The sequence below is a fragment of the Manduca sexta genome, chromosome 1, assembly GCF_014839805.1.
Source record: "Manduca sexta isolate Smith_Timp_Sample1 chromosome 1, JHU_Msex_v1.0, whole genome shotgun sequence".
Taxonomy (NCBI): domain Eukaryota; kingdom Metazoa; phylum Arthropoda; class Insecta; order Lepidoptera; family Sphingidae; genus Manduca; species Manduca sexta.
Window position 1 is genome coordinate 4,574,990 of NC_051115.1, and position 16,549 is coordinate 4,591,538.

Consider the following 16,549-nt stretch of genomic DNA (forward strand, 5'->3'; position numbering starts at 1 on the left):
CAACAGTTTCGAACACATTTGGTATGGTGATAGTTGGACCCTGGGAAGGACATAGGTTTTTTCCTATCCCGGGAAAATATCAAGACTTTTATCCCGGAAATTTTTCTCACGCGGTTCGAGCCGAGGGCAAAAGAGTATACAATAAAAAGGTAATTATTTGTGATATGATCATATTTTCGTATATTTTATTCTTCCACAGTTTCATCTTTTAATTTTCACTTATGCTACTCTCCAAGTTCTTAATTTAAATAAGAATCAAATGTGCGATTCAGTTATGTGCGAAGTATTCGTGCTTGCTTGCTGATTATATCTCGGAGCCTTCTACTTGATCATTGCTTACGGGGATTTCTTCAAACTTTCTGCATCGGTATTTCCGTGATTATTATTCGTGTTTACATGATCGCGGCTTTGGATTCTAAGCCAGTCTCTGCTATTGGCTTCTGCTCTGCTTATGAAGATACTATGGACCCCAGGTTTTCTTAGCTTACCATTAGTACTATGTCTATGGTTTTTACTTTTACTAACCTCGTCGTAACTTCGCGAGTTAATTTTTCTTCTATTTTCGTGGCTAGCCCAATATTTCTCAGCTAAACCATCCTCTTCAGAGCTTCTAGAATTATCGTGCGTATCTTCCCTTTCATATGGTTGCGGTCTTTCATCAAAGTAACCATGGTATCTGTTACACCAGCATCTAGGTATATATTCATACCAGGGCATGGTATTATGTCTTCGATTAACATGGTGTATAAGGTGCCGGTAGTCTTGATCATTCCAGTCGTGATTGCTACCATGGTTTGTATATTGGTTGCTATGTCTTCTCTGGTAAAAATCTTCAATTGATTCGCCATTGTAGTTTTGGATGTGATACCTCGGATAGTCGCGGTAATTTTGAACTCCATAATTTCTATTATGATTGTAATTTTCATGATTGTTACCATGTTCTTTTTCGTTATACTGGTTTTCATCAGTTTTATCGTAACTATTACGAGTTTTAATACCAAAGGAGTCTTTGTTGTTATGTCTATCTTCATCATTTATTTCATGGCTGTCTTTCTGCTCATGACTGATGCCTTGCTGATATCCGTTTTCACCAATCTCTCCTCTATCATCATATTCTTTACCTTCATAGCTATCTGTTTGATCATAGCTGTCTTTACGATGATTGTTTACTCCATCTTGATGACGTTCGTCTTGGACCTCTTTTGTATCATGATCTATATTACCATTATTTACTTCATGACTGTTGTAACTATGGGTGTTTTGATTCTCTTCGCTATTGTCATGTATTTCCTCGTGTTCATTATTTACCTGACCTCGCGTACCATTTATCTCTTCGGTGCTATTTTTGGGTTTATGAATGTTTTTCTCTTCATTCTCTTGTTTTACCTTATCTACTTCTTTGCTATTATCAAAGGCTTTCTTATTAGGGTTAACCTCTTCATAGCTATTCTCACGGTTGTATCTATCTATCTTTCCATGATTGTCTTTATTCTCCTGATCATCTTCGCCTTCTTGATGACCTTCACCACTGTCATGATCCTTATTTTTATTATTATTGTTTACTTTACGGTGTACTTCCTGCTTATGGCTTCCTTTGTCACTCGGATGGTCGTTGGTTTCATCGGCTTTTTTGCTTGCATCATCGTTTTCTTTGTTTCCATTCTCATCCCTCAATACGAGACCTTCTTTATCATCGTGGCTGTTTTGTTCCGTACTATCTTTTCCACTCTGATGGTTTTTGTCGGTATGAACATCTTTGCCTTCTTCAAATAATTCACCGTCAATTGTACTTTGAGCATCATGGCTGTCTTCGTTTTTAAGACTATCTATGTGTTTATGGTTGTCTTTGTTACGGTTATTTGTTTTATTTTCATCTTTCACCTCAAGACTATCTTTAGATTTATTATCTTTAGACTCATAAGTATCTTTGTGTTCATCACTGATTTTGTGCTCATGGACACTGGTATTATTATGATTATCTATATCACCATCATTATTTTTGTTTCCATTGTCATTCTTATCTCTATTTTCATTGCTTCTGTAGTAAATGATCTCAGTATTATTACTGTAATTGACACTATTATGATCTTTGCTTCCATTGTCATTCTTGACTTCGTGATTATTTGTCTGATCTTCAATGTTTCCATTATCTTGATGTCCTTTGTCCTCCAAGGCGTTTTTCTCTGGATTAAATTTATCTTCGTTAACATTCTTTATTTCATGACTTTTATCTTGATTTTCTTTCTCATCATTACTGTGCTTACCTCCATAGTCTTTATCACCATGATCATTGGTGTGCTTGTCCTTTGACTGATCAGTTGTATTATTCAAGTCGTCGGATTTTTTATTTATAATTGTATGTTCTGTAACATGGGTGTTTCCATGATTTAGTTTATGGTGTCCATGATTATGATGTCTGTGGGCTCTGTTTTTCTCATGCGACTTATCAGGATGACTATGTGAAGTATTGTGTGTATGTTTATAGACTTTATGATTGTTCTCGTGACTGCCATTTTGATGATTATGTTTACTGCTATGATGTCTTTTAAGGCTGTGACCGTTCAGTATGTTGCTGTTGCTGTGCTTTTTATCTTCGCCCACAGGACTTGATGTATTTTCATGAATGACTTTAAGTTGAAGGTCATCTTTAGGCATATGATCGTCTTCAGTTACATGATCATCTTTAGGTTCATGATCATTTTTAGGCTCATGGTCATCTTTGGGTTCATGAGTATCTTTGGGCTCATGATCATCTTTGGGTTCATGGTAATCTTTGGGTTCAAGAGTATTTTTGGGCTCATGGTCATCTTTGAGCTCGTGGTCACCTTTGGGCTCATGATCGTCTTTGGGTTCATGATCATCTTTGGGTTCATGATTATCTTTGGGTTCGTGGTCATTTTTGGTCACATGGTCATCTTTGGGCTCATGATCATCATTCTCCTTGCTGTCTTTAGATTCATGGTAATCTTTCTTCTCCTTGCTGTCTTTGGGCTCATGGTCATCTTTGAGCTCGTGGTCACCTTTGGGCTCATGATCATCTTTAAGTTCATGATTATCTTTGGGCTCATGGTCATGTTTGAGCTCGTGGTCACCTTTGAGCTCGTGGTCACCTTTGAGCTCATCATCATCCTTGGGTTCATGGTCATCTTTGGGTTCATGATCATCTTTGGGTTCATGATCATCTTTAAGTTCATGATCATCTTTGGGTTCATGATCATCTTTGGGTTCATGGTCATCTTTGGGTTCATAATCATTTTTGAGCTCATGGTCATCTTTGGGCTCATTATCATCTTTAGGTTCGTGATCATCTTTGGTCACATGGTCATCTTTGGGCTCATGGTCGTCTTTGAGCTCATGATCATATTTGGGCTCATTATCATCTTTAGGTTCGTGATCATCTTTGGTCACATGGTCATCTTTGGGCTCATGGTCGTCTTTGGGTTCATGATCATTTTTAGGTTCGTGGTCATCTTTGGTCACATGGTCATCTTTGGGCTCATGGTCGTCTTTGGGTTCATGATCATTTTTAGGTTCGTGGTCATCTTTGGGCTCATGGTCATCTTTGGGTTCATGATCATTTTTTGGCCCAGGGTCATCTTTGGGTTCATGATCATTTTTTGGCCCAAGGTCATCTTTGGGTTCATGATCATCTTTGAGCTCATGGTCATCTTTGGGTTCATGATCATTTTTTGGCCCAGGGTCATCTTTGGGTTCATGGTCATCTTTGACCTCATGGTCATCTTTGGGCTCATGATTTTCTTTGGGCTCATTGTTATCTTTGGATTCATGGTCATCTTTGGGTTCATGATCATCTTTGAGCTCATGGTCATCTTTGGGTTCATGATCATTTTTTGGCCCAAGGTCATCTTTGGGTTCATGGTCATCTTTGAGGTCATGGTCATCTTTGGATTCATGACCATCATTGGGTTCATGATCATCTTTGGGTTCGTGGTCATCTTTGGGTTCATGGTCATCTTTGAGCTCATGGTCATCTTTGGGTTCATGGTCATCTTTGGGTTCGTGGTCATCTTTGAGCTCATGGTCATCTTTGGATTCATGACCATCTTTGGGTTCATGATCATCTTTGAGCTCATGGTCATCGTTGGGTTCATGATCATTTTTTGGCCCAGGGTCATCTTTGGGTTCATGGTCATCTTTGGATTTATGACCATCTTTGGGTTCATGGTCATCTTTGAGCTCATGATCATTTTTGGGCTCATTATCATCATTAGGTTCATGATCATCTTTGAGTTCATGATTATCTTTGGGCTCATGGTCGTCCTTCTTGTCCTTGCTGTGTTTAGACTCATGATCATATTTCTTGTCCTTGCTGGCTTTGGGCTCATGTTCATCCTTCTTCTCATTGCTGTCTTTGGACTCATGGTCCTCTTTCTTCTCCTTGCTGTCTTTGGGCTCATGGTCATCTTTCTTCTCATTTGCTGTCTTTGGGCTCATGGTCATCTTTCTTCTCCTTGCTGTCTTTGGGCTCATGGTCCTCTTTCTTCTCATTGCTGTCTTTGGTCTCATGGTCATCTTTCTTCTCAGGGCTATCTTTGAATTCATGGTCCTCTTTCTTCTCTTTGCTGTCTTTGGGCTCATGGTCATCTTTCTTCTCCTTGCTGTCTTTGGGCTCATGGTCATCTTTCTTCTCAGGGCTATCTTTGGATTCATGGTCCTCTTTCTTCTCTTTGCTGTCTTTGGGCTCATGGTCATCTTTCTTCTCCTTGCTGTCTTTGGGTTCCTGGTCATCTTTCTTCTCCTTACTGTCTTTGGGTTCATGGTCATCTTTCTTCTCATTGCTGTCTTTGGGCTCATGGTCCTCTTTCTTCTCATTGCTGTCTTTGGTCTCATGGTCATCTTTCTTCTCATTGCTGTCTTTGGTCTCATGGTCATCTTTCTTCTCCTTGCTGTCTTTGGGTTCCTGGTCATCTTTCTTCTCCTTACTGTCTTTGGGTTCATGGTCATCTTTCTTCTCATTGCTGTCTTTGGTCTCATGGTCATCTTTCTTCTCATTGCTGTCTTTGGTCTCATGGTCATCTTTCTTCCCATTGCTGTCTTTGGTCTCATGGTCATCTTTCTTCTGATTGCTGTCTTTGGTCTCAATGTCATCTTTCTTCTCCTTGCTGTCTTTGGGCTCATGGTCATCTTTCTTCTCCTTGCTGTCTTTGGGCTCATGGTCCTCTTTCTTCTCATTGCTGTCTTTGGTCTCATGGTCATCTTTCTTCTCCTTGCTGTCTTTGGATTCATTGTCATCTTTCTTCTCGTAATTGCCTGCACTTTCATGAATTTCTTTATTTCCTTTTTTGTTATTCCTTTTATCCCCTTGATTAGCTATCCTATCAAGATCGTATTTCTTCTCATTGCTGTCTTTACCGCTGTAGTCTTTATTTCTATCCTTTACTTTATGAATGCCTGTGCCATTGTTTGGTATTTTATCTCTTTTGTCCTGGGCCCTTTTATCCTCTTGGTTGTTCTTTGTATCGTTGCTACTTAACTGATCTTCATCTTCGTTATTTATATGCTTGATTTCTAGGCTGTCTTTGGCTCTAGTTGGTCTTTTATCTTGGCCCCTGTCTCCTTTCCCTTTTTTATTCTGCTCTTCATTAAAGTCTTTCTTATTAGTCTGTGTACCTCCTCCAGGTTCCTCTTTTTTACTTTTAATAAGATTAGTTATTCTTTCATCTTTTTCTTCTGTTTTATTTTCGATTTCTTTGTTAGTCGTAGCATTGTAGGCATCAATTTTAGTTGTATAGGAAGAACCTTCTAGTTCCTTTCTCAAGAAAGGAACTAGAAGGTTTTTATATTAAAAGAAAAAGAGCAAGAAGCTAGCCTGATGGTAGGTGGCATGACTGCCTACCAACAGTATAATACAATACAATTTATCTATTGCACATAAAATATGCTAAAATCGAGTAAGTATAAACCATTTTAAGTAAATAATAATATTAGCCCTGTATTGTATACTGTCCCACTGCTGCACGGGCCTCCTCTACTGAGAGGTTAGGCCTTAGTCCACCACGCTGGCCTAGTGCGGATTGGTAGACTTCACACACCTTCGAAATTCCTATAGAGAACTTCTCAGGTATGGAGGTTTCCTCACGATGTTTTCCGTCACCGTTAAAGCGAGCGATAATTCACAAAGAATACACACATCAATTTAGAATAGTCAGACATGTGCGTGCTTGTGTTTAGATTTTAGAACCTGCATACATTCGTCTCAGCAGTCCATTCCACAACCAAGGCTACCGCCGCTTTCATTTTTAGTTAATAAAATACATTTACATAACACAAACAATTAAATACAAACAACATAAACAAACATTAATACATAAGTAGGTATAAAAACTAATTGCAATTTATTTATTTTGAGAGAGAACACATTACTTTATTTTTACATATTATACAGTATAACGGCATAGAATGGCTGTGTTTCTCTACTTACAGTAAAATAAAACTAACCCCAAGCCATACTTCGATATTAAAAACGAATACTTACGAGTCGGTAACGCTTGAATAGAGACTAAATCCTGTAATTGAAAATAATAATTATTTAAGTACGAATCATACCATCTGTTAGTTAAATTTATAACAAATTATTCCATTTATCAGACTGTGCGCGTCATGTGAATTTGTATGAACTTTGATTTTTAAAATTGGCTTTGCTTTAAAAAAAAATCGTGCTTTAACACTTTGTGTACGGTAGTTGCTATACGCGGGGATATAAAATATATCCAACTATTAGCATATATTTTCTTTCTTAGAATAAACGAATTGACAATAAAGAAACTAAATTAACAACATCATTTATGAAATCTGGTGCTAGGTCTTTCATATGTGAGAGCCCACCTGAGTTGGTACCACTGCAATATCCATTTCTGCCGCCGAGTAGCAGTGTGTCACTGTTTTGTTCCGGTTTGAAGAACATTGTAACTAGTGTATCTGCTGGACATAATAAGACTTAACATCTCATGTCTCAGGATTGCGAGCGCAGTGGAATATCAAACGATACTTTGTAATTCAAGATGTTGGTGTTTCTACTGTTTAGGGGCGGTCGTATCGCTTGCCATAAGGCGAACGACAAGCTCGTCTCGTCATTCAAAACAATAAAAAAAAATCTATTCTAAATTTAAGTAAGTTATTTATTTATAGGAAGCTATATTTATTTTCAATATCATGGGCTATGTTAAGAAAGTTTTTATTTATTCGAAGCTATATATTTTTTTTAATCCTGTGGGTTATTTATCTCTTAAGTGAAACCGTAATCAAAATTCAATTATATCAATAAACCAAGAGTTGGATTTGACACACAAGGTTACTGACATGTGGGATGTGGACTCTACAATTATTGTCCCGATTCTCGTTTCTGCGCATGGGTTGACACCAAGGAATGTCGACCAACATCTCCAGAAGCTTTCAGTTGGCCGTTGGGTCAAATGCAGAAGGCTGTTGCCAGACACGGCACGCATTATGAGAAGATCTCTAACTACTGGTGGCTTGGATTTTGTGCGTCGCCATCGGAGATTGATTATTTTTCTAATATTTTATATGCTTTAATATAGAGACTTTCCCGCCCTCACACCCACCACTACAACTCCTGTAAGCCAGGATCAGCAGTGGCACGCATTTTGTGACACCGAGCAGTGAAGCTCGGCGAGTCTCAGGGAAAACTAATAATATGTCATTATCCCGCAACGAAATTAATCAAATAGAAAAAAATAGGGAGGAGTTGGAAATATTAATTGTCCACTTCCCTCCAGAGCAATGCTTTAATATAAAAATGTGAGAAGAAAAACACTTTCAAAATAAAGAGAATGGGGTATTTGATTTATTTTTATATGATTTATATATACGTCATATAGATTTTAAAACAGAAGAAATCGTTGAAATATTTTGATAAATCTACAAGTTATAAGCTATTGACATAAGTAGGGGTGAGTGTAAAAGAACAGAAAAGGGACGTAATACTTTCATGTGACGTCTGCGAGCATTGCGCTGCGTGCGAAAGAAAGAGATAGAGCGATATCTCCACTCCACGCCTACCTCTGCACGTAGCAATATTTGAAATTTGAATTACTGCCTCATTTCTTATCGAATTTTAATGCTGTTTTCGCAGTATTTCTATTTTGTACTAATAGCTGTTACATATTAAAAAATGTGCTTAATCAAACATAGTCAAATACTATATTATTCATAATGAAACTCACCGCTAAGCACAGCAGAACTATACTTATTGACTTCATAATAACTGCAGTTACGCGGGGATCAAACAACCAACTTATATAGAAAACTAACAAAAGGTTTGCAAACGTTTACTTTTCTTTTATAATAGATTTATGCCCTATTGTCTTGTTGATTTACAAATGCAGACGACAGAAAATAATCAGGTAAACAGAAAGTCGCAATTTATTAATTAATACTTATAACTACAAAGCAGCTCAACAGTCATAGATAATATTAGACCCATAAAAATTTTCCGTAACTTTTCCTCCTTTCAACCTTGACATTGGCATAATCATCGTCTGCCAACGATGGAGTCACAATCTAAAAATTGAATTGAATTGAAATAGAGAGCAGATGATGGTGTGACGATAGCCTAGAGTGTGGAACGGACTACCGAGACGAATGTCCGCAGGTACAAATCCCAAGGGCACACACCTCTGACTTTTCTAAAAAACTATGTGTGTATTCTTTGTGAATTTATCGTTCGCTTTAACAGTGAAGGAAACCATCGTGAGGAAACCTGCACATCTGAGAAATTCTCTATAGGAATTTTGAGGGTGTGTGAAGTTTACCAATCCGCACTACAGCGTGGTAAACCAAAGCCTAATTCCTCAGTAATAGAGAGAGACAATGTCTGTCGGGTCAACTAGTAATATATAAAGATATTACAATTTGTGAGAATTAAAACCTCTAAATGTATTTTGATGAAATTTGGCTGTATTAGACTAATTCTGTTGACAAGGCATTATTTTTATCGCTAAAAATAGCGTAATATATCAGCGGCGAAAGATGAAATGATCCGAAAGGAAACTCGATACAACATATAGGCACTAATATGCATGGAATACTGCAAATCGTTCTAATGATAAGTAAATTCTCCATAATGAGAAGTCGTTAGTAGTCGGGTTATATGGATAGTGTGTGATCAAAATGAGAGGAGATTCATATTATTGGTATCTTACTAATAGCCAAACACAATCATGATTTCAAACATCTATAATATATGCATACCCCTTTTTAAGCACAATGCGCACACGGAATAGTAAGATTTTTCGTAATTAAGTTATCATAGGGAAGTATAAAAAAATAAAAGTAATGTATAATATTTCCTACAAATATATTAAATTCGACGATCGAATTCTGGCCACCGGAAAACCACTAATCACGATATATTTGTTTTATTTTCTAGAAAACATTGGATACGAATTACAATAATTATAAATAATTACTTACTAGGCTATCGACTAAAGGCAAGTTTACTTACGGCTTGACATAAGTAATAGTAATAGTAATAGAACTGCTATCTGCTTATTATGTAAAAGATTTTCACTGCAAAACCGCGCGTAAAGCTAGTCCATTATTAAAATTCGAACGATAGACGCCATCTTTGTTACGCCATTAAACGTATAAACAGCTGTCTTTGATGTTATGACGTCGAATTGATAATTAATATTATTCTTTTGTATTACACAGAAGTAAATAGATTGCGTGAAAATAATACGAATAATTACATTCATTAAAATAGAAACAATAAAAACATAAATTTTATTGTATTTTTTTACCCGTAAGCAAAGTGTTCTAAGATTATATAGAGCGGGCTTTGGGAAGATTGTCATACAAACATTTTGTTCTTATGTGATGTTACTCAATCTACCTTGAAATAGCGAAACATCAGTGTATAATACTTCAGTTCCATATCATGATATACAAGTTTTAAATGCGCGTATTAGCATATTTTGTGAAATATGTTATTTTTGTATTAATGTCTAAGGACCCTGTGACATCTCATACGGATATTTGAAACTAGCTTTTGCTCGCGGCTCCGCCCGCGTTATAAAGTTTTTCAGGCTAAAGTTTTCCATTATAAAAGTAGTAGTTTCCCGGGAGCCTATGTTCTTCCCAGGGTTTCAAACTGTCTCCATACCAAAGTTCATCTTAATACGTTGGGTAGTTTTTGAGTTTAAGACGTTCAGGCAGACAGATGTAGCGGGGACTTTGTTTTATAATAATTTTTGTATAACTTTTAAGAGGAACAATCCCGTCATACATCATTGTTGCATAACTTTAACCGTTTACGCAGCGCACGCAACGGAATCTCTCAAAACTAATAAATTGTCCCCGTATTTGCAACATGTTTCATTACTGCTCCGCTCCTATTGGTATATAGCGTGATGATATACAGTCTATAGCACCCCACAAATAAAGGGCTATCCAACACAAAACGATTTTTTTAGTTCAAACTGGTAGTTCCTGAGATTAGCCATTACTGCTCCGCTCTTATTGGCCATAGCGTGATGATATATAACTTTGAGCACTCCACAAACAAAGGACTATTCAACACAAAAATTTTTTTTCAGTTCGAATCGGTAGTTCCTGAGATTAGCCATTACTGCTCCGCTCCTACTGAATATAGCGTGATGATATATAGCCTATAGCTCTCCACGAACAAAGGGCTATCCAATGCAAAAGAATTTTTCAGTTTGGACCGGTAGTTCCTGAGATTAGCCATTACTGCCCCGCTCCTATTGGGTATAGCGTGATGATATATAGCCTATAGCACTCCACGAACAAAGGGCTATCCAACGCAAAAGAATTTTTCAGTTTGGACCGGTAGTTCCTGAGATTAGCCATTACTGCCCCGCTCCTATTGGGTATAGCGTGATGATATATAGCCTATAGCACTCCACGAACAAAGGGCTATCCAACGCAAAAAGAATTTTTCAGTTTGGACCGGTAGTTCCTGAGATTAGCCATTACTGCTCCGCTCCTATTGGGTATAGCGTGATGATATATAGCCTATAGCACTCCATGAACAAAGGGCTATCCAACGCAAAAAGAATTTTTCAGTTTGGACCGGTAGTTCCTGAGATTAGCCATTGCTGCCCCGCTCCAATAGGGTATAGCGTGACGATATATAGCCTATAGCACTCCACGAATAAAGGGCTATCCAACGCAAAAAGAATTTTTCAGTTTGGACCGGTAGTTCCTGAGATTAGCCATTGCTGCCCCGCTCCTATTGGGTATAGCGTGATGATATATAGCCTATAGCACTCCATGAACAAAGGGCTATCCAACGTAAAAAGAATTTTTCGGTTTGGACCAGTAGTTCCTGAGATTAGCGCGTTCAAACAAACAAACAAACAAACAAACAAACAAACTCTTCAGCTTTATATAATAGTATAGATAAGACAGCGGCTTATTACCAATCGGTAATAACTTTTGGAGCAAAAATTTGGTCCTGATGTGCGGTCTATAACTAACTACTTATATAGTTTAATGATTTTGTCTGTAAGTAATGAATTTCTTATGGGTAATAAAATGTAATAAATTGAATTTCTCAGTGGCGTAGTTGTAATTATACATGGTACGAATACTACTACAGCGCTGAAGTCCTGGGTTCGAATCACAGGTTGAACAAAAGTAATTGGGAGTTTTTCTATTTTAAAATTACTCAGTCGCAGCTCGAAGTCAGGAAATTGGCGGTGTGACACCCTCGTGCCTAGGAAAGCCGTTGGTCCAGCTGATCTCTCTCCGGTCATGTCGTCTCACCGGACTATGAGAAGGAACAGAGTGCTTGTGTATTGAACACTCGTACACTAAAATATCTCTTGTCTGATCTCTCAACTGAGTCGGCCTGGTTTAATAAACAAAACTGAGCTGTCAAAATCCGTCATATGCTGTGACTTGAGATATTGATATCAGTTTACTATCAACGATCTTAACATGCTGACTTTAATTGAACAGCGTCTCAGTTGATATCGCACTTGAGAGCGAAACTAAGTTTCATCTATTAGTACGCCATGATTGTCTCGGTAGCATAGTTGTGCTGCATGCGCGGTAGGGCACCGCTCCGAGGTATAGACCTTGCTTCTTTAGTTTTAGTTTCGGCCGAAACCTACCCTGAAAATTTTACTTTGGTTTTAATTTCGGCTTCAACTCCAACATATTAGTCATATAGAGTAGATAACGTATTTTTTTTTTAAATACATTTATCAAAAATCTATTTCGTCCAAAATATGCCGGAAAAAGATTTTTTTAAATCCACGTAATAATAAATAAATTATAAAGCTTTGAAATTTGGTGGAAAGGGAAGCGTTCAAATTACAGTAATATTGAAATATGACGTCACAGTACTACCGGCCATAACGCTATGTGAGTGAGAAAAGGACGGCGCGATAACTCCACCACGCCTCCACTTTTGCTCACAACAATATTTAAAAAATCAATAACTGCTTTATTTTTTAACCAACTTTGTTGATTTCACAAAAGAATTTCTTACTATTTTCTGTTACATATAAAATAATAAACTAAAACGTAGGAAAATACTCGATTGTGTGATGGAATCTGAAATATTTTATACATTAACTATCTGTCTTACTAATAAAAAATTTACATTTAATACATTAACAGTTACTTATAAAAATTCGCAAAACTAAGTTAAAACACAAATTTACTCGATCAGCTGTAAGTCAAGCCGCCATCTTTCCATCTTAATAAGGTTTAAACCAGGAACCGGTGATATTCTTGACATCTATTTAAGTAAATTTAACCACCTCTAAATGCTAAAACAAGTTTATAGGGAAACTGCATTTATACAATACTAGCTGACCCGACAGACGTTGTCCCGCTCTACTATGAATTATCAGCGCGCATTCTGTCAATCGCAGAAATTAAATTTTCTAACGTTCCGCTCAACTTCATTATTTTTTTTCTTTCATAAGAACCTTCTCCTGACAATAACACACACAACAAAAAAAGAATTAGCGAAATTGTTCCACCCGTTCACGCGTGATGACGTGACCAAGGGAAATAGGGATTCATTTTTATATATATAGATTAATATAACATTTATCTAGCATTAGTAAAACCATCACTCCACGGATCTCTGTTCTATTTTAGTGTTACAGTACACCGTCCCGGATACACGCCAGATCAGGCCATGTGGTATTTGGCGTGTGCCTTGTACGCTCTTCATGTTTTAAGCGGGATATTCCTGACGTTTTAGTATTGTTAAGAACGGAAGCGATTTTTTAAAAATACTAGCTGACCTGGCGAACTTCCTACCGCCTAACAGTCGACTAATTGACATTTATACGATACTAACGTCACTCAATTGTTTTGCCTTCCCCGAGCCCTTCCACTTACACTTAAATATGGTATTAAAGATCAAATTGACTTTTAAGTCTTATTACGAATCTTTTGTATGGGAATACAGAAAAGTGTTTTTAGACTTTTTCAGGCTTTTTTTATTTTTTCTCTCCGTAAGAACCATCCTCGTACTTCAAGGAATATTATAAATAAATAGCGAAATTGATTCAGCTGCTCTCGAAATTTGCGCTTAGCAACATATTCAGCGATTCATTTTTATATTATAGAATAAGAAATATCAGTGACTTTAGATATAGTTTCATAAGTATCACACAAACCTAATGACCGGTACTACTTTTAATGACCTTGATGTGTCAAGCACCGTATTTTATAGAAAAACATGTCAGAAATACCTTCACAATTTTTTCACATCCTAACAGTATAATATTATAATAATATCAGCCCTGTATCATATACTATCCCACTGCACGGGCCTCCTCTACTGAGAGGGATTAGGCCTTAGTCCACCACGCTGTAGTGCGGGCAGACTTCACGCACCCTCAAAATTCTTAGAAAATTATTACTGTCCCACTGCTGGCCTCCTTTACTGAGAGGGATTAGGCCTTAGTCCACCACGCTATACCGAGGGTAGACTTCACACACCCTCAAAATTCTTATAAAACTTCCCAGGTTTCCTTACGATGTTTTCCTTTACCGTATGGTCGTATCGTTTACCATCAGGCGAACAGCAAGCTCGTCTCGTTATTTAAAACAAAAAAAAATCATTCCCACTCTGTCCCAGCTCTAACCGAGACATGCTCACCCTCTACATCACTTAATTTATGTTCTTCGTTACCTATCGATATTGATAATAAACTAATGCGTAAAGAATTCTAGTTTTATAAACTATTTTTAATAGACTAGTTAATTCAAAGACTATGTTTTGCTCGCGGTTTTGCCTGAAGATCTTTCTGTGAACACAAAAGTTGTTTTTTTAATTGCTTTGAATAACGACACGAGCTTGCCGTTCGCCTGTAAGCGATACGACCGCTCATAAACAGTAGAAACACCATGCAATACCTTTAATTGCAAAATATTATTTGGTATTCCACTGCGCTCGCCATCCTTAGACATGAGATATTAAGTCTTATTGTTGTGTATGTGGGATATTTACTAATAATAGAGGCCGGCGATTGGTTTTTACTGCGAAACGTGTTTATTCCTAGAATGACAAAATGAATTGACAATTGACAAGCAAACATAGACAATCACATAGACACACACATATATAATAAAACAGATTAAATTAAATTGGACTTTTACTCAACACTTATTATGTCCAGTAGTTGCACTGGCTACAATGTTCTAACCGGAACACAAGTGACTACACACTGCTGGCGGCCGAAATACACATTGCTGTGGTACCTACCCAGACGGACTCTCGCATATGAGAAACCTACCACCAGTAAAAGTACAACTTAGAACAAGATAGACAACTTAGATACTTGCGTCAGAGGAAGCCCGCAGCCCCTAATGCGATGAAGAGAGCTACCGTTGTAGTCATCATCATCATCTCAGCCACAGGAAGTCCACTGCTGAACATAGGCCTCCCCCAAGGATCTCCACGTCGACCTGTTGGAAGCGGCCTGCATCCAGCGACTTCCCGCGACCTTAGCTAGGTCGACCATCCACCTTGTAGGCGGGCGTCCGACATTTCGTTTGCCTGTACGTGGCCTCCACTCTAGAACATTTCGACAACAACGGCCATCGGTTTTTCGAGCTATGTGCCCGGCCCACTGCCACTTCAACTTGCTAATCCTATGGGCTATGTCGGTAACCTTTGTTCTCCTACGGATCTCCTCGTTTCTGATTCGATCTCGTAGGGAAAACCGTTGTAGTATAGTAGTTCAACTCTTTGCCGCACCGTCAGGCTTTGGAATAGTTTGTCGGCGTTTGTGTGGGATCTGGAACCAGCCTGTGTACATCTGGTTGGGTTATAACTATATTTGAATGAAATTGAGCAAGATTTCTTTAATTTACATTTATTAACTCGTACACTAAACGAACTGTTCAATACATATTTTGACACACAGAAGACAACACGCTACTCGGCGGATATCAAAAGAAACAAAATACGTTTACGAAGACACCTTTAAATACATTATCTTTATTCAACACAACAGACATAATTGTGTCGACTGAGGGGTAATCATCTCTCGTCAGTCGACATTCTATTGGCCCCCATTCCACTTACCATCAGGTACAATGGAGTCAGCCGTGCGCGTTTAAAAATATATTACCATCTTTTGGCAGTCGGGTAAACCTCGCAAAGATAGCCCAGAGGCTTAATTAGTTAAATACGATGTTAAATCGACGGTTAAGTAATTATGCACACATTCCCGCCATTTATAACTAGGTAGACAGAGGCGTTAGTGCACTCTTTTTCGCCATGTGTATTTCATGATGTGATAGCCGAGTGTATCGGCATATCGAGCACGAATTCCAGACTCCGTGCCGATACTGCGGTAAAATTATAACTGCTCAACCCGGATTCAAATCCGAACCTCCCAATTTATTAGGTCATCCAAAGATCTTCGAAAACTTCAGTCTCTCGTATGCAATATTTTATATGCTTATCCATAAGGGTCCGTTCAAGTATTACGTAACGCAATTTTTGAAGATTTTTTAACCCCCCCCCCCCCCCCATGTAACGCACCGTAACGTTTTCCTGTACGCCCCCGCACCCCCTCCAAAAATAAGTAACTAAAGTTAATATTCTTTTCTAATATTCACAATTATTTTACGCAAAATACCGGAAAGTCGCTAAAATACCTTTGTTATTGTTTTTAAATATAATATCCAATGTTACATAACGCTTTGTACGAACCCCTCCCGCGCCTGTTACGCATCGTAACGTTTTTCAAGATCCCCCCTCCCCCCCAAATTGCGTTACGTAATACTTGAACGGCCTTACCCAACAAAATTCGGTGTTACAAATACTTTTTTCAAAATTGGAAAAAAAAACACAAGAATACTTAAATAACATAATATTTATTTCTTTGGCAATTTCAGGCTACGTTTAAACATTAAATACAATATTTTACAGTCTAAAACGAATATAAAATAATTAACATTTAATACTAAACTATCGAAAATCGTTATTTAATAATAGTTACTTCAAATAATCCATACAACGGTTATTCCATACATACTTAGAGAATGTATTGAATATTTTCACAAA

At 37.6% G+C, this 16,549-nt stretch overlaps 1 protein-coding gene and 1 long non-coding RNA gene across 2 annotated transcripts; both read right to left on the reverse strand.

Moving 5' to 3' along the window:
* Positions 1-153: 153 nt before the first annotated feature.
* Positions 154-5,189, reverse strand: LOC115451900 (putative uncharacterized protein DDB_G0282133). Its single transcript, XM_037440786.1, has 2 exons — positions 3,404-5,189; positions 154-3,313 (listed from the first exon to the last, which is right to left on the reverse strand). Exons 1-2 carry the CDS (start codon positions 5,173-5,175, stop codon positions 337-339), a joined length of 4,749 nt encoding a protein of 1,582 aa, XP_037296683.1. The 5' UTR covers positions 5,176-5,189; the 3' UTR covers positions 154-336.
* A 1,150-nt stretch (positions 5,190-6,339) lies between these two features.
* Positions 6,340-8,268, reverse strand: LOC119189968. The gene is made up of 2 exons (XR_005112691.1): positions 8,205-8,268; positions 6,340-6,527 (listed from the first exon to the last, which is right to left on the reverse strand). It is a non-coding gene; the product is annotated as an uncharacterized LOC119189968 (long non-coding RNA).
* Positions 8,269-16,549: the final 8,281 nt, after the last annotated feature.